Source organism: Neopelma chrysocephalum, unplaced genomic scaffold (assembly GCF_003984885.1).
Source record: "Neopelma chrysocephalum unplaced genomic scaffold, ASM398488v2 Primary Assembly neopelma1_68, whole genome shotgun sequence".
Classification (NCBI taxonomy): domain Eukaryota; kingdom Metazoa; phylum Chordata; class Aves; order Passeriformes; family Pipridae; genus Neopelma; species Neopelma chrysocephalum.
The window spans coordinates 1,486,952-1,510,338 of NW_020897727.1; the positions used below are offsets into that span (position 1 = coordinate 1,486,952).

General features: G+C 36.0%; 1 protein-coding gene across 6 annotated transcripts in view; it reads right to left on the bottom strand.

The window, feature by feature from the left end:
* FTO (FTO, alpha-ketoglutarate dependent dioxygenase) overlaps positions 1-23,387 on the bottom strand; it is a 235,509-nt gene that overhangs the window by 112,384 nt on the left and 99,738 nt on the right. For 5 of the 6 annotated variants that reach the window (XM_027684983.1, XM_027684979.1, XM_027684978.1 and 2 more), the window contains exon 8: positions 22,043-22,167. In XM_027684983.1, the coding sequence (XP_027540784.1) occupies positions 22,043-22,167 (125 nt within the window). Of the gene's footprint in view, positions 1-16,999; positions 17,049-22,042; positions 22,168-23,387 lie in introns of those variants that run through there. The other variant, XM_027684981.1, reaches the window with a different exon arrangement.

Genomic DNA, 23,387 nt, shown 5'->3' on the forward strand with positions numbered 1-23,387 from the left:
TGAAAATGTAATAAATTTTCAATCAAAGTACTTGTTTAAATTAAGAGTAGATAAAAATCACAAAATTTTATCTTCATTACTAAAAGGCAGAGACTTAAAAATGGCATTCCTTTCAGATGAAGGAAACACATCCTCTTACTACAGCATTCTATTAGCACAATCCTTGAATCCAGCTCTGAACATCCACTGAAATGTGCTTTTGAAGAATGCACAAGATGAATGTCATATTCACTCAGCATCCATAAATCAACTTGAATAATTTAATACCTGTTGAAATTTTCCTCCAATTTATTACATGAAATAATAACATGAGAAGTAATTACAATAAAGAAAAAGTTCAGGTGCAACAGCATTAGTTCAACATCCAGGATCAAGTGTCAGTAGAGATTAACAAATTTCATTCATTTTATCTCCAGCACTGGAGACACACTGCTCCTAGCTTTAATAGTCAGGAATGTCTGTTAGTTAAATGACTTTGTAAAGGCAGTCAAGTGAGGGCAGACAGCGACAGTTTAATTAGGGAGCTTGCTATAACTCTATCTGGGAGCTGTAGGCACTGGACTAGAACAAGTGTAAAACGGCACTCAATACTGACTAGCAACCCCTGCTCCCCCCCAGCCAACAAAAACCCTCCAACACAAAAAAAACCCAAGAAGATACTTTTCATGGCAGGTTCTCTCATTTATTCTGGCGTCAGGTTGGCTACAGGTGAACAGGAGCAACGTAACCGCTGCAGCAGAAGAAAGGTGAGGTTAAGAGAGCAATCATTTATCTTGTATTGATTTCTGGACACTATGTCCTAGATACATTCCAAGATAGAATGACAGCTTTCTGTTTTGTGTCGGTAAGAGAAGAAAATGACTAGCACCAGCACTCATTGTTTTCCTATCATATTTCCTTTTAGAAACATGCCACACTTAGATTTTTATTCAGACAAGGAAATCCAAACAAGTTTATCACAGAAAAGGAGGGTTAGGGGATGGTTAATCAGCCATTTGTCTTTGCTGCTGGATAGTTGGGAGTCACAGGGTCAAAACCAAGCACAATTGGACCATTTGGTTTTATCTCAGGTAACCCTACATCTCTGGTAATTGAACCCATTTCACTCGGTCAGAGTTCCTGTCACTCATATTCAATGTCTGTCATTACTGAGAAATGCTTCATGACATATTACACTGACAGAACCACCACTGCAAGACTAGAAAGAATCCCCAGGCACCAGAAGTAGAAGACAATGGAAGCTTCTTTCAGACCAGTGATGTTTAACATTTTATGTGCTGACATTGTGACTGTAACCACACTATAACGAAAGCCTAGCAAATGGAGGATCAAAAAAAATCTATAGTTTATCTGCTTCAGGGACTAGCAGGCAACATCATAAATAAAGCAAACTGGCAGCTCCAAGGTTACTTGCACATAACATTAAAATCCTTTGGAAAAGTTGTACGTAGGAACACATACACTTAGTACTGGACCTCAATACGATACTGATTTTATTTCTGATAGGCTTTACAATTATTACACCTCCCTTAACTAGGGGCATCCAAATCCTTTTCTTTCTGCTACAGTTTCTTTACTTACAAGCTGCAAACAGTAACAGAAGCATGACTTGCACACCTCCTGATTTGCTGAAGAAAAAACAGTCTAGCTTCTTAAACCTCTGAAACGCTCCTGTACTGAGAAATTCTAAATGCAAAAATGCCAAAGTTACCCTCCCACTTTTCAGCTTTACAATCCTTAAAAGTGATCCCCTAATTTATTTTCTCCATAGAGGCATTACTTCCCTTTGCTAGGTCACCACTGCTGCACTTGACAGACACGCCACTCACCTCTGCCACACTTGACTTTATCAGATACATCCAAGCCAGCTTCCTTGGACCATACAAACTTTTTACAGGATCTTTGTCAGTCCAGAGGCTTAAAATTCTACAATTGTATTCACTGTAATCAATGTCTTATTAGCCCACTCATTTGAAGAAATAGTGGATGGAAAGCTGAGAGACTTGGACTGGGAGACAGGGGGAAGAAAACAAATAAAGCAACAAGAGACACAGAAAATTTCATTGTCATCTTGAGGAGTTTAACTCAATTTTACCTTCTTTTCATAAGAATGTGGAAGACAGGTATCTAACAAGTAATTTAACTGAATCTTTTCAAGTACCTGGTGTGAAAATTTCACCATATTTAAAATTTCATTTCTAAGAATGACCTTTAAACTAAAAGAGTTAAAAGAGTTTCCAAGACCCTTTGCTAAGTACCCAGTCCAAATGTTAAGACTGTATTAGCTACAATCTACTATTTATAGCAGTTTCTTGTACTGCTATAGTGATGTCCTGACCAAACAGCAGAGAGAAATAATTTCTTTCCATCCTGAATATGAAATAAACAGGATTAAATTCTTCTCCCAGATTTGGTAGAAGTCCAGGATTTTAGCTGAGATTATTATATTAAACACTGATCACTTCAAGGCTGAGGAAAAACCAAAGGAACATCAATAGTGTGAACAGTTAGTTTTCATCCGTTTCCATCCTAAGATTATTATGAATTTCACACAGAATAACAGGAAAATATCCTTAAACTAGATATTTCATATTTTATTAAATCAATTTTGATTAATTTATGGGGTTAAACCAAATTTTTCCACTGCTCTCATGCAATATGTGAGTGAATATTTTAAATAAAGAGTTGCTAGGAATTCTGATATCAATAAGGAACTAGCATTATTCACTATCAGCTACATAAATTTGAATGGAAAAGATAAAGTCATCTTAAACTATGAAATTGCTTCATGAAGATCTGAGAATATACTGCCTGGAGTTCATAAAAGTTCTAATATCAAGTGCATTACTTTTAAAGCAACCATTATTTTCACTTTTAGAATAAACTGTATTTCATTGTGAAGTACATTCACACACAAAAAAATCTTAAATAGATTTAGAAACTACAATTTGCAGCAGTAAAAGCAGTTAAGATGTCCAATAAGAAATATATGACAAACAGCAGCACAATAATTCAGCCATTAATAAATCCGGCACAGTAACCATTATCTTGTCATAAAGCAAGATAATACATCACCAATCCCTCCGTGCTGGACTTTATACTGTATTTATATGCTAAAAGCCTTCTCAGAAGCAGATGCTTCAATTCAAAGCTCCAAAACCCCACTGATATGTAGCAGAGCAATTCAACTATTTCTGAACACTTCTATAGGTAAAGCATTGAGCAGGTTTTGGAGTACTGTGGCCAAAGAATCAAAATGAGTGATATTCAGGTCTATAGCTTAGCAGGGGAAAAAAAGCGTTGCAACAATTTTTCTAATGCTGCAATACCATTTCACCAAATGTTCCTGTCAAGGCATGGTTTAATTACCTTGGCACCCATGCCACTTATAATCACCTGTCATTAGCAACAACGCTTGCATCTGTTTACACGTCTGTCAGAAATGCCAGCCCAGCTCAAGTCTAAGGATAACACAACTTTTGCTAGGGCTTGACCCCAGATGTGGAAAGCTCACCATAAGTTTATCTAAGTCCAGAGCAAAACATTTCACAAGTTTCAACTGTTAAGAACACAGTACTACAATGGCTTTGCCATAACGCTTTCCCAGCATGGATTTTGCAAACACGAGGCTTCTCTCTTTTTGTTGTCATATATATATTGCATGGCAATTCCATCTAGGAATTTCAAAGTGCTATATAAGGTAGAATAAACAAGTCTTACCTATAATACTAAAAACAACTTCCTAGAGGTACAAAGCAACTATACTATTGCTCCTAACCTCAAGTAATTCAGGACGACAGGGCAAGACAAGACAAATCTGAATGATATTCTGGCAAACTCTCCTTACTACAAGGAGTGATTATGTATCAATTCAATATACATACCACAAAATGAGCTATGCATGCACATGCATGTTGCGTGGTAAGGCAATAACATACTAAAAATGAGGGGAAGAGCCTATTTTGATAGTTTTTATAATTCTATGACTAAGACTCCTGCAGGAAAATAAATATATTTTCCATTTTTGTGCTATGCAACTGGAAAACTCACTATAAGCTATTCTAGCTAGTTAAGAAATATCTCTAAAACAAGTAAAGAAGTAAATCACTAAAGAAATTTTATGTCTCAGTCCTGCAAATACTCTCTGCTGCAGTACTCGTTCTTTAAAACCCCAGGTTAGCTGTGCATTCAGAAGTGTTTTGAAGGATCAAAACTCTAATAGGTGTCAGCACTCCAGGGCAGTGCCCCACACAGAATGGATGCACACCTGCCCTTTCCTTCATATAAGCACATGTGTGGCATCACTGGTATTGTTGTATTCTCACTCATGCTTGAAGGACTAGATAGATTTTTGTAGACACTCTTTCTAGCAAGCCAGAGGACCTTACATCAAGTTCTTTAGCTGGTAAATTGAGAAAGTTCACTGTACTAGTATTTTCACATCTTTATAATGCTGAAAATAAAAGTCTGTAGATACTACAGAAACATGCAGCCACGGTGAGTACTGCAATTTAAATGCACTTTCTATCCTTGTAAGACACATGAAACAAAGCCAAGGCTTTACATTCTAGTGAAATCCAAACTGTTCTGAATGATTATAAATGGTTACTGTTTGTCTTGGCTCCTACCTATATCAGATTCAGACTGAAGAATCTTAGTGAAAAAATTATAAGGGATAAAGTGGATATTTCTAAATTGCAAGACTGCAATTCCAGTGGCTCAGTGTATCAGTTTTCTGTTTCATCTAAGTCTGCTGCAGAGAAAATTGTGGGATCTGACAACAAAGGATTGAAAACATTTACTTTCATGAGCCAAAAGTTTCTTGCGTTGATTATATTGAAGATTAACCTCCTCCTCCCCCCCCAATAAAATAGATGAAGATCAGTTACATTTTGTTAATGACTCAAAGGGGCATAGGTTACCAACAGAATAGTTACAACAGAATTTTAAAGTGCACCCAATTAGAAAGATATATAATTGAGTTAAATTATATTTATTGAGTTTTAATCCTACAGTCAGATCCGTGTTTTTCATGTAACTTTTAGGTTTGTACCATTAACAGTCAAGGGGAAGCAAGCACTGCCATTGTGTCTTCTGTTTGACAGGAAGACATAACACTTAGGACTGACAGCCTATCACCACTCAAAAACAGACCACTATTGCCAGCTTTTGTTTCACTTGGAGTAAATCACCAGAATTGTGTTAACAAGTAGGAAGACATAACCTATTGTGCATAGGATGCACATTAGAATGAAAATTCCTACCTCAAGGTTTGTACCAAACTCATAACTGAATAAGCAACACCATAACCACAACTTCAACTGAAACATAAAGCTCACAGTAACATTAACACTGATTTACAAAGCTTCCTACGGTCACTACAGTTTTCCAAATAGTGAGAATAAAAAAATTTGTGTGTTTGACAACCAGAAACCAGTCAGAAGTGTTTCAGAGACCAGGCTAATCAGTGCTGAGGATGATGCTTCGCGGCAACCCATGCAAGTCAAGGCACCCAGCAAGGCAAATATGATCACTACCCTTGACTCAACAACTGATTTCCTACAAAATATAAATATTAATAGAGCATTTGTCATTACACAAACTGAGAATCACAGTGCTTAATGCACACAGAACAAGGCAGACAAGGATAATTTTCCTGCCTAAACTGGACTATAAATTCATGGACCATACACTGTTCTTCCAAATGCTCCCTCAGTCAGCACGTGGTCAAAAGCTTAAAACACATCATTATTTATTATAGACTACTTTTTATATTCTACCTTCTCATAACACATGATGAATATGACTAGAAGAGACTAATTAATACAATATAACCCTTAAAATCCCCAAATGGAAAAGGATTAGGACCAAGGATGCATGGATGGCAGGACAAGGAAGAAGCAGAGAATGGAAAACTTCAGGGGGAAAAAAAAATGACTTTTCCTTGAGGCCTTTGTTGAAAGCATTGAAATCTATGAGAAAAACAGGAAGAATTTAAGCTTTTTTTTTTTTTACTGAATGCTAAATAATTTGTTGAGTAACATTTTAAATATTACTGCTATTGTGACTAGTTAGACAGAGAGGCTTACTGATGACTAATCACCAAAACCCATAAAAGTTGTACCACTGATAGAATGCCTCTTTCTGAATGTGGCTTAGTTCCACAAACATAAACCTAGAGTTTCATCCTTTCACTCCATTATTCAACAGCAATTAAAGTTGGAATGTTATGTAAGAATAACCCAATATTCCAAGCCATAATTTAAGATGATACACAGCTACCTGAACCTTGTGGGTACTTCCTCCCATGAAACTTATTCAACCACACACAAATAAAAATCCCTAACCTGTATTACTTGTAAAAGCTCATTAAGATTAAGCTTTTCACAGCCCTATAATTGAAACAATTATTACAAATAACTCTTCCCTAAAAGTAAGCTTGTGGATACAGAATTCAATTGTGAACCATCTGGTTACCATTTTCCACCTTCCAGCATCGGAGGTGATAGCAGTTATACACTCTAAAATGAAGTCTTAAATGATTTTACCAATCTACACAGCATTCAAGTAAATGAACCCCAGAAGTTTCTGCTTTCCAAGATATTTCTGCATTAGAAAAGACAGATGACTCCTGAAAGGCAAGTTAACATATCTGCAACAAACATTAGCCCAGTATAGCACAGGACATAAAACTTGCCATTTGCACCATTAGGTTTGCCACAACAAATGAGATGCTGTATGTGATGTATAGCACAGGAAAGCAACCCCAGCTGTTTGCTTCTGTAGAGGGGGACGGAGGTGCTCTGCACCTGAGTCTGCAAATATTTATTAAGCCCTTAACAGTGAGGTTGTGATGTTCAGAACAGCTACTGCTGAAAGCCATTATCTATGGATAATTAACTATGTCAGGACACTGAGGTCCTAACATGAGGTCCTCATAATTCCCCACTAAGGGAAAGACAGTACAACATTATTATAATATATTAGTAATATTTAACAACAGGATCATACTATTTGTGTTTTAATAATGAAGGCTGAATACCATAGCAAGGTTTAAATTAATATTAGTTTCTGATAGTGCAGTTTAAGCCAGGCTTAACAAATTCTCAATTTTTGTTACTACTAAGCAATGTGATACACCAATAAACAATGACAACATCTAAATAGAAAATTATTTAACTTATAAATAAAGCATTAGTGTCCTTGCAGGTTTAATTGTTATTAATGCATTTTTTCTATCATTTGCCAGAAGCAGCCTAAACTTATTGGCAGGAAAAATTAAATGGAAAAAAAATTCTTTTTTTTTATTTGACCAAAATAATTCACTTGAACTTTGGAAGCCCTTGTATTTTTTCCAACCATTTTTTGGAAACAGCTAGAAAAAAAAAATTCATCACGCAATAAAAAGGCTTTTTGACACATGAAGACAAAAGCTTCAGGCCGTTTATTAAGACTACTTCCTACTGTGTTGGGCTTTGTTTTATCTCATAATTAAAATCACACCTGAGCTGGGCCATCTGTGAGAGTGTATTAAGTTTCTTACAAAACATGAAAATCCTTTCATTTTTTCCATACAAACGCCAATAAATCTTGTAGGGTTATTTTTTTGTGTGTGACAAAGAAAAATAATATGCTTAAAAAAAGGTCAGGTTTTGAGCAAAAAAATGAGTAGGCAAACAAAATTATTTTTCTCTATTCATCTTCAACTGCCCCTTGTAATAACTGATACATTTTTAAAAGTTGTTCACTTAAGAAATTAAACTTTTTTTTAAAATATTTTACAGCATGTTGTTTTCTTTCAGTTCCTTCTGTAGGATAAAAAATAAAAATTAGTAAAAATTCAAGTATTAGAATTTTCCAAATCAGTTAACAATTAAGGGTCTGCAGAAAGTCAGTCAGCACTTTTCAAGATCAGCATCTATGTTAGAGTGGTAATGCATATGCTAATGGGTTCTAGTGAGAAAAAAGAAAAGTTACATATTTCATAAACATAGGTACTTCATAAATTTCAAGGGGGTTTTGGTTTTCTTTTGAGGGACTTTTTTGTTTGTTTTGGTCACTTTGTTGGTTTGCTTTAAAATACTCTGGTGAAATACCAAGAGGATTTCCTTTTACAGAAGGACATCGTAGAGAGAGAAATCCCTGTAGTCCAAATCCATCAATAGAATATGTCTCCAACAAAGTACTTCAGTTAAACTGAATGACTAATGACAAGAGGACCTGAATTCATGCTAAAAGTCAGACATACACTTACAGTAGCTTGCCTTGAACATGTGAAAATTCAAACACACAAGTGATTCTATTTACATTTTCCTTCCAAGAGACTATACATGTTCTTGAAATGATCTTGTTTCATACTTCTGTTGAGCCAGGAACCAAATATATATCATCATCATGTTTCTTAATCATGTAACTTTGATTACACAATTAAATTTGCATGGTATTATGGTAGTCAAGCAATCCTACTCCAAGTTTTACACTTCTCAGCCAAGTCAAATCATAGGGCAGCCGTCTTACACAGAGAAAAAACAGATCAGAAGGCCCTAAAATGGCAATGAAGAACAGTGATTCTCCATCTCAGAGAAAAAAAAAGAGCAAGGTATGGGAATATTGTGAAATAAAAGATTATAAAAATTGTTTCACACCAGAATTTCCTATATTAGTGCACAATAAAGGAGATAAGCAGTATTGTGACTTGTTTTCATGGGCGAACTGAATGAGTAAATGGTCAACTGTGTTCAGCACTCCATTGATTTCACAAAATTCAAACTGCACAGAGGCCCTCTGCCCCCATTGGAACTTAAAATTCACTGTTAGCATGCAGAAAACTCAACCCCCCATTTTTTTCTATTGCAATACTATTAAAAATCAGTTTCTTTATACATTTTGAAGCATCAAGCTTCAACACTAATCTGCACAACCTATCACTATAAAATCCCTTTTATATTCAAAATTATTCTTATCCTTAGAAATTCATTAGGCTGATAGTGCACTAAACTGGTAAACATTTCAGTTTGTATTCTTTAAAACTACTTCTTTTACCAGAAAAAAAAGTCTAAATTCTGTGTGTCTTAAATAAGACTCAAGTCATAAACAAATCCTTTTTTCCCCAAATGTTTTTTGGAATCTAATGTGTAATACTGAAGCTATTTTGAAAATTCAGTTTTTCTTGGGTTGATAATAGAACATATTGAGTCACGTTAAGCAAGAAACAGCAACATTTTTAAATGTGTTTGCCTGTGAAACTGAATAGTCTGGATCCAACTCTTAAGCTGTTTTCTTTCCAATTATTTCACAGCTACTTCAATCCATTTTCCTAAAAAACAAGTTCACAATTCTACACAGTTCTCTTTCCAAATTCAGTTTTTACCTATCAAAGTTGGACAAGAGCCAGGAAATAAAGGCACTTTGTTCTGAGAAAGAAGGTTTTCCTATTCAATTGCATAAAAAAAGATTTCTTATATTTAAAAGAGAATGACTTTGGTAATGACCATTTTACGTGTCAAATTAAAACCATAAAGACTTTTCAAATAGGATGCATCTTTCTGCAACAGTGTCACAATAAAAGTCCAAGATTCCATCACAAGAAAATGCAGAGGATATTTACTAGAACCTGTGCTTTGATTCTCTTCTCAATCACACCAAATCAAGAGTAACTCTCTTAAACTCAGCAATACTGCAATGGTGCAAAATCAAGCTGAGAAGAGATGATGATAACAATAATCCAGATATTTTCACATGATTTTAAGTAAAATAAATGTTGTGTTTTTGGATACTCAGCAATCAACTTATCCCTTAAGAAATCAGTACGGGACATCAAAATTCTCAGGCCTCTCTGCTGTCCCCAGCCTTCTCTACCTACACAAATTCCCAAGAACTATCCTACAGCAGCTGCAGATTCTTCCCAGTCGTGATGCAGAATCCTTACTGGAAAGTACCCCACAATTGCTTTGGCAGTACTGACGGATAATCTTTGTTTAGAGATCGACATCCTGCAGTGTAGGAGATAATGACATACATGACCAGGTGAAGCAACCCCATACTCAACACTTAAAATTTTCCCTCTTCTCTTCTGTGGTAGACAAGGAAAGGACCTGTCTTAGAAGCAATGCCTCTGGGTCTGCTCTTGAGGCAATTCTGTTTTTACACCTCACTTTGCCCAAGGCTGTAACTAATGCACAGCTTCTCTCTGAAAAAACTAAACAAACAGAAATACAGGATTCTGGTCAGTTGAAACTTAGTTGTTTCTTCTGGGAATAAACCAAACTGTGTGCTGTTGACTCTGCGGAAAGAATGGACCTCTAAAAGATATCACAAGGCACATTTACTGTAAATTCTCAGGGAAAAGTAATAAAGAACACACATTAAAAGCATACTAATTTTCAGTCTCTCAAGAGCCTTGTTTTCCCCTTTTTCAAACATATAAGAGGTCTAATTTACAATGTCAGCACTATTTTGAACACTTTTTCTTTGCTGTATAATGAATGATCAAAAATAATTAAAACTGAATGAACACTGTCAAAACAAACAAACAACATATATTTAGATGGATTATCCTTGCTGTTTTTCATTATTGTGTTTGTTCATTTTCTCAACTGAATTCATAACATTTACTCATTCACAATGGATCTGCACACTCACATCTGCACAGCGGTTGCCTATGGAAAAGTATCAGCTTTCAGTATTCCTCCTCATATGCCCTCCCAGCTGTAAATGAAGTTAGGAAACAACACTGTAAACACAGAATGCCTTTCGAAAGGTAAAAGAGTGGAAGAATAAAAAGTCTCTCAGGAAATTCAATTTGCACTTTGGTTTTATTCTTAAAGGAATGCCCAAAGCTTAACAGCATTTAAAACTATTGAAATACAAAATATTGAAGGAAGAAATATAGCAGAACAAGGTATATTCTTGGTATATATATATATATATTCTTGGAATATAATACTAGATTCTATGGTAGTCTTGTATTATTATTATAAAGATCAGAATAAGGCATTATAGTAATAATAAAAGTGTACTACAAAAATTAAAGTAGTACTGAAGACCGATCTCATTGTTCTGAGTTGTGGGCTGCTGTATTTTAATTATTTCCCCCCCCCTTTTTTTAAAGAAATGAGTGTTTGAAGTTCCTTCAGCAAAAAAGCAGGATACACACAGAGAGATGTCATAAATAATGCCCATATAAACCCATGCTAATTCATTTAATGTGAAACTCCAACACAAATTACTTAGCAGCGAAATTGCACCTCCTCTTATTGTGTATTCCAAATAAAGGCGAACAGATGTGCTCTTCCAGACCAAGCTATTGCTACAATTAAACCAACAGTCATTTTACAAACCAGCGAGCTATTTCATGTGCCTCTACAGCGCTAATCATCTTTTCTCCACTACCCCAGCCCAACAGAACAGCAAGTTATTTATAGAGTTATCTATCTTGCACTTTGCAGATGATGCCTAACATTATGACAACAGTGAAAAGGTCTCCGTACCTGCCTACCTAAAACAAGTTTCTGTAAAGTAATGAATAGAGACAGCTTGGGGACTATCCACCTGCACCGCCTGCCTTTTACTGCCTGCAAAGTGAAACCACAAGGGACTGGCAGAAGGTACTTGTCTGACAGGGCCAGGACAGCCTTTCTCCTCCGTGACAGCCTGGGCCTCGCCTCTTAAACCTGACCCACCATAATTCCTTCACAATGCAGCAGCGAGGCAGCTGACAGTAGCAGCTGCACCTCCTAAGCGAGATGGATGGAATTTTCATAACTAGTTCCCCAAGTTACATTTTACCTTCAAGATAATTTATGAGCTGCTGTGGAGCCTTGAAGAGACAATATGCTTGCCATAAAATTAACTGTAACAGTCTTGTAGGTTATAATTAACACTGGGAGGGTAGCACCAACTGGATGAAACACATGGCATAATTGATGGTGAAACTGGAAATTAAGGAAGCTAACAATATCATTACTGTGCACATCACTTTAGTGAAACCTATGCTTTCCAGGGGTTAATTACAATCCCCTTCCAATGTACACACTCTGACGGGGAGTGGATGAGTGTCACTGCTAGGAGGAGGCAGGTTTGCTGGCAAGGCCACCTTGCACCTGGACTGATGTATATATTGGTTTTTTTTGCCTGGAAGAGATATACATGTCAAAGCAGCAGCACCAGCACCTGAACATCTGGCAGCAGGCACACTGTAGCTTAGAGATAGATGATTGCTCAAGCCTCATAGAATATTTCATTTTCACTGCAGCCAGCAGACTTAATGGCAAAGAAGAAAAAAATCCTCTGTGAGATTTCAGTTAATGGCACACATTATTAATTTAAATGACTTGAGTAAAGAAAAACATTTTAACTTTATATTGCTGTAACTTAGCAGCAAATTAAGATTTTTTTTTTCATCAGTGTATTATCATCCTAGTTTATTACATTAGTCTTTAGAAACATGCAGAGCAATCTTTTTAGCATCTTGCCTGTCAAGGGAATACTGAACTGAAGATGCAATGCTAGTGAGCTAGCTAATCAGAAATAATATTATAAACTGCTGCCATCTTTGGGAAGGAGAACATGCAATTCATCTACCTATATCTAAGACTCTACTCTCTAGCCAAGGCTTAAGGAATCATTAGTGAAATGTACTTTTTGAATCTTTCAAATTATTTTAATGAAACTTTTTTTTTTGTCCCTGGACAACATATGTGAAAACGTACAGATAAATGATGCAACAGTGTCACCTACAGGCAAGCAAAACAGTTAAAATCTTCTCCAGCATTGCACCCTCTTACCTCTCAAATCCTTCTTCTCCCCTCCTTTCCCCTCCTCCAACCTGCCTATCAATCAATACACATCTGGATTTGGGGATTATCCATATTTCCAAATATAAAAAGAAGGGCAAATACCTAAAATGCTTCCAGAAGAGCCTAATATAGAATGGTTAGATCTTTTATGCAGTAAACTACGTCTTACAATAAACATGTTGTGCAGCCAGCAAGTCATCTATGCTGTAGTGGATATATTGAGTACCTGACACCTCCTGTGCACTTGCTCAAATCCACCTTAATTAGGTGGTCAAAAATAATTCTGATAAGAATATTTTTCAGATTTCAGAAAGACCAAATGTTGATGTTACTATATGCAAGAAAGTAAAAATGAGAAAATGTTGACTTGCCTAAAAACAACTGACAAAAATTTTAACGGTATTCTCTCTAAACTTGCACAAAAAAAAGCCCTCCAGTGTAATTTGGAGGTAAATCTAACTCCAGCATATTCTCAGGCATAATTGATGGATCCATTCAGCTTACTCTTGCAGAAAAAGTGGAATACTTTCTTATTAGTAGCTCTTAAAATTCTCAGAACTCTCATTTTCCAGCAGAATACTCTTTTCTCCCAGTATTAGTGCCTTCACTTCAACACTCAATAAACAGACTTTTCTTGGCTTCTCCCACAAACTCTGTATTTTGAGAGCCTGTTTCTCAATCTTTTCAAGATACCTTTTGTTTCAATTATTTCTCTCAATTTCTAATCATATCACTGATGTCCACCACTATTAGTTTAACACCTCTCTACCCATAAGTCCTATCTGCTCCACCACACTGGGCTCGATAAGCTCTAAAATACAGCAATGTGGAAATATGAGTACTGTCCATCACAAGCTGGGGGTTGCATACTTCTAGAAGAGTTCTCAGGTGGCTGAGTTGCTGAATAGTAGGATTTTCTCGTTACTATTACATATGCTTTAAGCACTGTTGCCATTTGGGGCTACTGTCATTTACCAAAATAAGACAAAGAATATGAAAACAATGCATGTTATATAACACGTTCTCAAGTTCTATGTTTTTACAGAGCCTCTTAAGCTTAAGAAATGCCAACTTCCTTTTTCAGTTACTTTAAACATCATCATAGTTCATAATTTAATAATTCCACATCAATGATATATTAATTATTGAAAATTCAGACAAAATAAATGGAACAAATAATAATAGCTAACTTAAACTGTTCAAATGCCCAAAAGATCTCATTAGTAGTGAAAATAAGCAAGTAAATCTAATTCTATTCTCCAGCTTATATTAGTTTCTCTGATTAGCTGATACACCTCCAACCCATACTTTGACCTCCCTGTGGACTGCACTTTCCTCTCATCAGTCCTGTTAAGATTGTCCAGTAATTCACCCTGCCTCTCTCCCAGCATATGATTATCTGTGCATGCTACTATAACTTTAATGCAAGCAAACTGTGGAGCAATGCAGACTGATAGCCTCTTTCTGCCCACAGTCAGCCGTGACACTCGTTGGCTTATCACCACCTCACAACCATGGTCTAGACTGCTTAGAGCATTCTCAGCATCTTGCTCAGTTTCTACATCCATTTAATTTTTGGCTGCTCCAAAAATGCCAGCAAGGGTACCTATTAGTGTCAGCTGTAGCAGTTGCTTTATGTGATATACACACCTGCCTAGTAGGGTTGGAGAACCGATGCATTTTACATAGGCCATCAAACACAGATACCCAGTGGGAATAATCTTTGGCACTACCTACCTGAACCATATTTAAACTGCTGACCTGAAAACAAAAGGCTTTGTATTTCACTGCCAATCCCTGGAGCCATCAAGTTCTGTGCATGTGGAAAAACTTTAATAACAGAAGGCTGACAGCATTTAAGACTTAAGTCATGAACCTATGTAAGCATCTGCTCATTCATGGTGCACCATGATTAGCACACCATTTGGCAAGGGAACCCCTTTATGTTGCCCTCTGTTTTGTAAGAGTTGGTAACATATAGATTATTTAATGCACCTCCAAATTAAATTTATTTAATTCAGCTTTATGACAGATAAAGCTGTGACAATAATGGTGATAACAACATTTACAATAAAGCCCTGTTTGGATAAGGCTTCCACTACTTTAGAAAGAGAGAATTCTGGTTTTAGACTCTTAATTTTAAATGTCTAATTTTTAGACAAAGTTTTAGTTCATACTGTTTGCCAGTAGTTCAGCGTACATGTTACATACCATGACATCAGCACATTTTGCTGTAGGCAGAGGAAAGTATGGATTGATATTGCACGAAATAAACCTCAGTGGGTAAAGAGAAATAAACCTATGATAATGTTTCATTCACTGGACCACTCACACTTTATCCCTTGTCTATAACACCAGGTCTTTAGCTAATGTGGGCAGCTACAGAGCGCAGTACAACATGGAATTCTCCCAGCTCTTCTTTCCCCCTGCCTCTGGGAGACACCATTCTCTCCGACAGGAATGATGACAGTTGATGCTAATGCTACTTTTTGGTTCAACTGTCTGATGATGTGGCTAACACTTTGTCTCCACAGATTATAAATTTGTCACCTCTGTGATCTAGTCAATCTCCAGTATCCTGCAGCCTGGAAATGCAATAATCTCAATTTCCAGCATGCAGGTCTCCCAGTGGTAGTGAGAAAATCATTGTCAAGGCAATGGAAAAAACAACACTAACTATCCTTCTTCTACTGCAATTATGAGAGCTTACATAAATAAGGAAATGTCACCCATGCTGACTTTAAAAGCCTGTCCAAGTAAAACCAAACATAAAAATAATAAATCATCAAATGCTCTCTGATAGAGTAGGAAAATCCTTTATCACTTTTTTTTAAACTTTAATTGCACTATAAATAAGGACTAAATTTGTGTCATTTGCCAGTTTTTGAAGTGCCATTGAATTATCTTTCAAAAAACCCATCTAGCACAACAAGAAGAAAAATCAAGAAATCAAAAAAGGAAAATGTCAAAGAAGTTTGATTCAGTTGTTATTCAGGTATAGGATGATGCATCTCTCTGTGGTTTTCAGAAGTGCACCATTAAAACTGAACTAAAAAGATAAAGTAAACTCTCAGAGTAAACAATCCCTATGAAGGGTCTTAATGAAAGAGTCTGACACAGACAAAAGCCAACCACAGAGCTGAAATTCTGCAACTTTTTTTAGATTGCCCTGTAATATAATTTGGTCTAGGTCACTACACCAAATAACTTTTTTTGCATCACATTTCCTGTGTATATAGTGACATCACAAGGTAAGAAGCAGCATTTTCTGTAAGCAGCCACAGCTTGTAAACAGATAGTCTTTTCAAGGGTAAAGGGTCAAGACAGTTTCAAAGGAGCAGCTAAACAGCAGCATTTAATCAAGCCGCATTTCCATTGTTCTGTAGAGTACTTGTACCTATTGATCCCAAGCTTGGCTGCTTCAATGACTCCTCCATACAAGGAACACAGGTGAAAGACAGAGGGAGAAAACAGGAAGGGTCACGAGAAGCAAAAGAAGTCTGGTAATAAGCAACTGGAGAGAAGTCAAAGGTCAATCAAGGCAGCTGATGTCTAAGCATAACTACAGCAGGAGACCTGACAACTTCATTGAAGCCGCAGTGTTTTTCTACATTCATCTGAAAGCTGCAAGGTTGGTTTTCAGTCTGTCTCAAAGCATCTTCTTGATTAACATACAGTACACAAGATTACTAGCTAAGCCACAATTTACTTTCTGCACACAGTCTAAGTACATTTACTTGCTGAAAACCTGTTTTAGGTTACATACTGGATGCTGAACAGTTTCATTTTCTTCTTTTAAGGAGCATACACACACATATAAAACATGAATATCAAAGAATCCAATTTTTTTTTTTTTCCTCCCTGTGATTTCCAAAATGATGAATGAAAATTTTGGTCTATGCTTGTTGCTAACTTACCAAGTATCCATTCCAGCTGATACACATTTTGTCCAGAGAGGACAACTATTATAAAAAACCAACCCACTGGAGATCACACAGCTGTATGTACTGAAATCCTTACTAATTTCAGAAACATGGATACTGGATTCCACCATATGGAAAAAAAAAAAATCTGTCATTTGCATGTTACACAAAGAGACCACAAAAGTTTTAAACAACCCAAATACTTCCACTCACTCTCAGCCAAACTTTGATGCCTCTGCAGTTTGTCTGTTAAATTTTGGAACTAGATCCCACTGCAGTAGTTTCTGAAGAGTTCACATTATTTCATATACTTATCTTCTTTCCAGGCCTGTGAAAGGGTAAATTCAGTATTTGTCAACCAGTTGAAAGACTGGTATTATCACATTTCATTTAAAAACTAGCATTCAGTGAGTTCCTCAAAATACACAAAGTCTGTGACAGTAGGAAAAAAAAAAGCTCCAATTTTCCTAAATGCCATGCTAACTTCTTAACCTATCACCTTTTCCTCTGTTACAGAGAAGACACGGTCCTTCTTTACATCAACATCACTTTCTCTTACTGAAGCTAAAAAGAGTAAAATCTACCTCAATTACCTTCTTAATTGTGATCTAAAATTCCAAGGTATAAAGAGGTTAGTCGTAAGAAAAAAAATTAACTTTTTCTTCAAAACAGAAAAAAAAAAAAAAAAAATCCTCCTGTTTGTTTCTCAATTAACATGTATACTATTTTAGGATTCCACTCTAAGATTCTTCATTGTTCTTATAGAACAGAACAGCGTTATCACAGAGGAGGACTCAATTGTCACAGTAGGCACTTATAATTTAAATTCCTATATAAATATCCACATAAAAATCCAGATTTCACTGTTAAGAGCTCAGTACCTTAACAGTGTAACTGCTCGCTGTAGCTAGAAAAAAATACATACCTTTACATTGTTATGTCAAAATTGTGAGATCTAAGAAGGGATTTGACAAAGGCAAAAAACACTGAGGAATTATAGCTCAAGTCTGACTTGAAACCTGAAACTAATATGATTTGCTATGAGTAAGAGGTTCTTTCTTTCAGTGCTGTGCAAAGATGGAAGAATATAACAACTCTAGAAATATAGTGACTCAATCTACAAAATATTATGGGTTGTAGAATGACCTCATAAAAATAGATTTTTATTGTGTTATTACAATGATGCAAGGTTATAAGTTATTGATTCCTACCAGATATAATCAATTAACAATTTTCTCCTGTTTATCTCACGAACCAGAAGAATTTTGTGTTTACTTTGGTACAAACTATTTATTGAACGTTTATTCTGTTTTCACTATGTCAATTTGTCACTACATGATGATTTAGAGAGAAGTTAAGATTTCATAATTTGGCTGAGTAGCAAAACTATGAAAATACAACGATCATAAATAATTTTATCAAACTTTCCATTCCATTATGTCTTTCTCCTAAACTTTACATTTTCCAATATGTGGCTAAATTTCCCCTAAGAGAAATGGCACAATTTCACTGAGGAAACATCAGAGTCTGTCATAATAAAATCATTTTCTACTAAAAAATTTTTCCATTAAAAAAAAGACATTTTCGGAATGGTTTAACCAACCGTATTTTTTCCTAGCAGTCAATAATTTCAATGCAGTTAAACACTACTTTAAATAATCTATTGTTGATTTATTGATGATAAATTAGTTTGGTAGAAAATATACATCTATGAAAAATACAACAAAAACCAATTAAGCAATTAAGTGCAGTGTGTCAAGCAAGCGTTAAAGACAATGTCATTATAACATGACACAAGTTCTATCAGGAGAGATAAGAGCTACAATTCTATTTAACTATAGTCCAGTTCTCTCAGGCACTTACTGGTTGGGAAAAGTGCAACATCTTCTCTTGAAATTCAAGTACTTTTTTTTTTTTTTTTGGCCAATCCGTTTCTTTATGATATAACAACTTTTCTGGTTCCAGTTAAAAAGTAAAATAAAAAATGGCAATAGCATCATCAACAGGGAAAAATATTAAGCCCTTTTTAAAAAATTAATCAGGTGCAGATATTGAACTGTACTTTTTCATCCTTTGTCTCACTTTTCAAATGATAATTTCTTCCACAGTCACCATTAAATCTTGATCTATTCCAGCTCTCTGTATGGGTCATTGATTCTAGATGTACCATGGTTATTTTTAAATGTTTCCCTTTCGTAGAGAAAAAGAGGGCTGTCTAGAGCCAGATGGGTAACTTCACACTTCATTTATCAAACCAAATGCATTAGACTCCACCCTCTCTTTCCCACTATTGCTGTTAAATTTCCATATAATTTGGTAGCAATTTTCATTATCATACAGTGACCCTAAAAGGTCTATACAGGTTTGCATGGTTAGTCCAAAATTCACAGCTGTTCCCTTCACCGTCTATTTGTTACAGCAGAATCCAAGGTTCCCCTCGCTTTATAAGGTGAACAGTGACCTTCTATAAGGAGAGGTCAAGAAGGGGTCAGTTCAAAGGGCTAGAGCAGCTCTTTAACAGCTATAACAACCTGTCCATCAGGCACTATCACATAGTATAAACAAATCTGGGGCTTTAGAAACTCTGGACCATTTCTGTTAACACTCAGAAGACATTCACTGAGTCCTACCTGAAGTATTTTGGATCACTACCACTCAGAGAACAACTTGAATCCCTAAAAGACCTGCTCAGATACTTGAGACATCTTTGCCTCAAAAGCATATGAAATGCTGAGCTGCAACACTAAGCGCACTGCCATGTGTTTTGGGCTGTGGAGCTGAAATAAAATCTCAAAGAGTAATTTCAGTTCATTAATATGCAGAAACACTGGTACAACTTTAAGCACATAACACAAGGGCATGCTTTAACATTGTAGATACATATCAGAAGAGTCCATATGCCTTTCTCTGAGAAAGGCTAAATTTCTAAATGTTCAATCAGTTTGCATTACCAGTTCCCAGCATGTCATTTCAGGTGTTAATGACACAAATAAAACACCAGAAAGAACAGAATGACTACAAAACTCTTCAAAGATCAAATACAGAGTAAAGTTTTTTTCCAGCTGCCCTCCCCTCATTGACCTAAATTTCTTGAAGTTGTACTGTTCATAATCTGCTCTCTAATGCACAATGTAAGGTAATTAGAGTCATCTGTATTTAACTTCCACAGGAAAAAAATTCTATTATCTAATCTAGCTGATCCCCTGATAGCCTGTTGAAAGTAAAATACTGTAACCTATTGCCTGCCCTTTGACAAGTGCTAATTATTTCCTGTCCAAGCACATTTTTCTCATGTAATTCCAAAGTACACAATAGACTGATCTCTAAAACATGAGCAGCCCTGCTTGTACCACGGCGGACGTTTTATAACTTTCACCACCGTGTGCTCGATGGCTACCACAGCCAGTGTTTCATTCCAGACATGGAGCAGGAGCTTTGATGAAGCAAAGTGAGGTGTACGGTAACAGCCTGTTTATGCAGCTCATATGGATGAGACTCTCAGATAGGTCACTGGAATGGGAAACATCAAATAGAAAGAAAAAGGATTATGGATATTTAATACTCCAAGGACACTTTCTTTCAGAACTTTCAAGGCACAATGCTCTTGAAATTTTCTTTCAGGTGTTTAGTTTTAAGAAGGCCTGCACTTCATCTGCTTGTGCCTCTCCCCACCCCCCAAAATTGTAGTGCTGCTCAGTCAGGGACAAGGCTACAGCTCCAACTGCAGCCCTGGCTCCAGTGTTGGAGCACTCCAAGCAGCAAGCAGAGGCCAGAAACACAGAAACCCACCTGATCTTTAAATTACCCCCAATTGCCATGATTTGTGATGACTTCATATAATAGGGAATTATTGTTAAACTAAAGGAACACTAAAATGATATTTGACTCACTAGAAGCTTTCTCCTCTGGTTCACAATAAAGATGCACAGAATGTCCCAGAAAAGCCTTGAGTGATTTCCCATCTCCAATGTGGCCAAAATGTTTGCATTATTTAGCAAGCACGGTGATGGAAGGCAACCCCCCTCAAAAAAAAAAAACAACAAAAAAACCTCAAACAACTAAAATTCCTCAAAAAAAGATAAAAGCCACATGATAACATGGACAATATTTTACTCAGAGATCTTAACTGAGTAATACACAAATAAACATTCCATACTCATAAGAACATAAACTTATAAAATTCAGCCTCTAATTTGTAAAATAATTACATGTTATAAAGCTTATATTTTATCTAAAGCTTCTAAAATATTTCAAGTCCACTCACTGTAACTGTCTGGAACAGCAAAGACACTCAAGTGTCAAACCCAAAATATACAGATAATTTTTAAAAGCAATCTTAGATTTTCAAGAACTACAATAAACCACAAAAGAGCTCCCTTAAATGGAATATTTAGTGCAGGTAAAAAATTAATGCCAATTAAGGGCTAAATCTCATTTTAAAAAAATCTCATTTACAAAAACTGCATTAAAAATTACTTTTTACTAAAAACTGTAATTATAAGTAAGAACACCTGGTTTAAAAGAAAAGCTGTACATTTGGTAGAAAAATTTCACAGACTGATAGGTACTTAATGTAAGTATCATAAATAAAATAATAAGAAATTATGAAATGAGTACAAATCTAAAGCTTTTAGAAATAGATGTGAAAAAGGGTGACATCAACTCATTTAACAGCTAAAGAGAAGGACACAAGGTGGCATATGGTGGAAATTCTCTTTCTATTCACCTATTTCTGAACAAACTAAAAGTATGGTGTAGCTGTAGCTTCTGATATGCATTCAGACTACATTCCAGTAACAAACCTTTCCAAATAGAAACATAAACAACTTTTTAAAATTGTTGACCTGATCTATTACCATGGCAAGGAGTTCTATTAAGAACTACATATAATAAACCACTCATAATATGAACTCCAGCAATACATACACTCACCCAATCTCACCCAACACAACCCAGTTAACACCAGTTGGATCTCACAGGAAAATGGCAGGATCACGAAGCAAGCAGCCAAGCAGTGTGTCCATTAGCATAGCATGCCAGCAAAGAGCATTGCTCATATTGTCAGCAATATATGGAAAACCTCAGGGCACTTGAGGTGGCACCAATCCTCAAATATATATATGTTGCCTCAAGCTATTATCAATGGCCTCCATTATGTGAGCACAGTAAGGGAGCAGTCTACCCCACAAAGTAACTCTGAAATCAGAAGCAGAAACACTGACTATTCCATTCAAGGAATTACTATTTGAACAGCGAAAATTTTGAAAATTTTTTGAAAATGTCAACTTGCCCCGCAAGGGGATTTATAGGAGTGTTTCCCACCTTACTGTCCATTCTTTACGCAGCCTTTGTCGCTCCTTAAGGACTAGCAGGAAGCAGCTGATGGTTTCATTCCTTTGTTCCTCAATTTGTTGTTCTTTTCTAACTTCGGAGAGGACCAGACTTGTCTTAAAGAGAGGTAACACATAAAAATTATAATCTAGAAATAGGAAACAATGTGTAAAATTAATAAAAAGCCCATAAGCAAATAAGGACAGTAAATCAATAGCTTTTTTTATTACAGTTCCACTGCTGACAAATCAATACAGTAAATGATGGTTAGAAATGGCCACCATATATTTGGTATTTAATCAATATACATGGCATATAAGGTAAACCTTAAAATCTCATTGCCTTAAGTATCACAAGAAGACATTGTGCATTCTAGGCATCATTTTCTTGAGGCGTAGTTCCTTTCTTTTCTAAATATTATCTGGTATCAAATAATATTAGAAGTATTTTCTTCAATGCATTTGTTGGGGGATTTCCCTCTCCCCATTTGCTCTTTGGCAAAGCTAATGAAAATACCTGTTTTTACTGTATCTTCTGAAAGGAATTTCTGATGATGTCCCCATGTTCTCTTTATCATTAAATATTCCAGTTAAACAAGCAGAAAAATATTTTCATGCATAGAATAAATTAAAATCTACTAAAACTATACATATCTATAAATGCAATTGATTTAAGTAATCTGTACAGTACGATGACACACAGCCTCTGCAGACTGAAAGTTACTGGCCTTCCCAAATGTTGTGTTGACAGTTAACATTGGTGTAACAAAACTGCAGAGCTTCCTATCATCCTTCATCCAGCCAGCAAGCTAACTCTAAATCCATCACTCCATCTTTGCCTTCACTAACTCACCCACCATTTTCTTCCCTTCTTTCCCCTACACTTCCCAGTCTCTGCCAACCTGGGAAGGACATGGCACATGTTGATGCTCACGCTACTGACCAGCCAGATGTCCACCAGTGCACATGTGCTGACTTGATGTGCAGCAGAGTAACCACGGCAGAGTCAATGCAACAGTCTCTTCCTTCAGTGAAGATATTATATTGTCTTTTTCACCTTAACCAGCTGCTGATACACATTTAACTGTTTTTGCTATTCTAACCTTCAGTCACCTGTTCTGCAAACATATCAAAGTATCTAAATGCTTCTGGGAAGGATGACAGAATAGACAGAATGCTTGCACAAACCTATTTTTTTCACAGTAAAGGAGGCAAAATAAAAGAAGTTTCTAACCTGAGGAGTTGCATATGTGACTTTGAAAACACAACTCAAACATAACTAAGAGCTGCAATTCTTATTCCCAGCATAATCTCTCTTATAGTAACAATGTGACAAA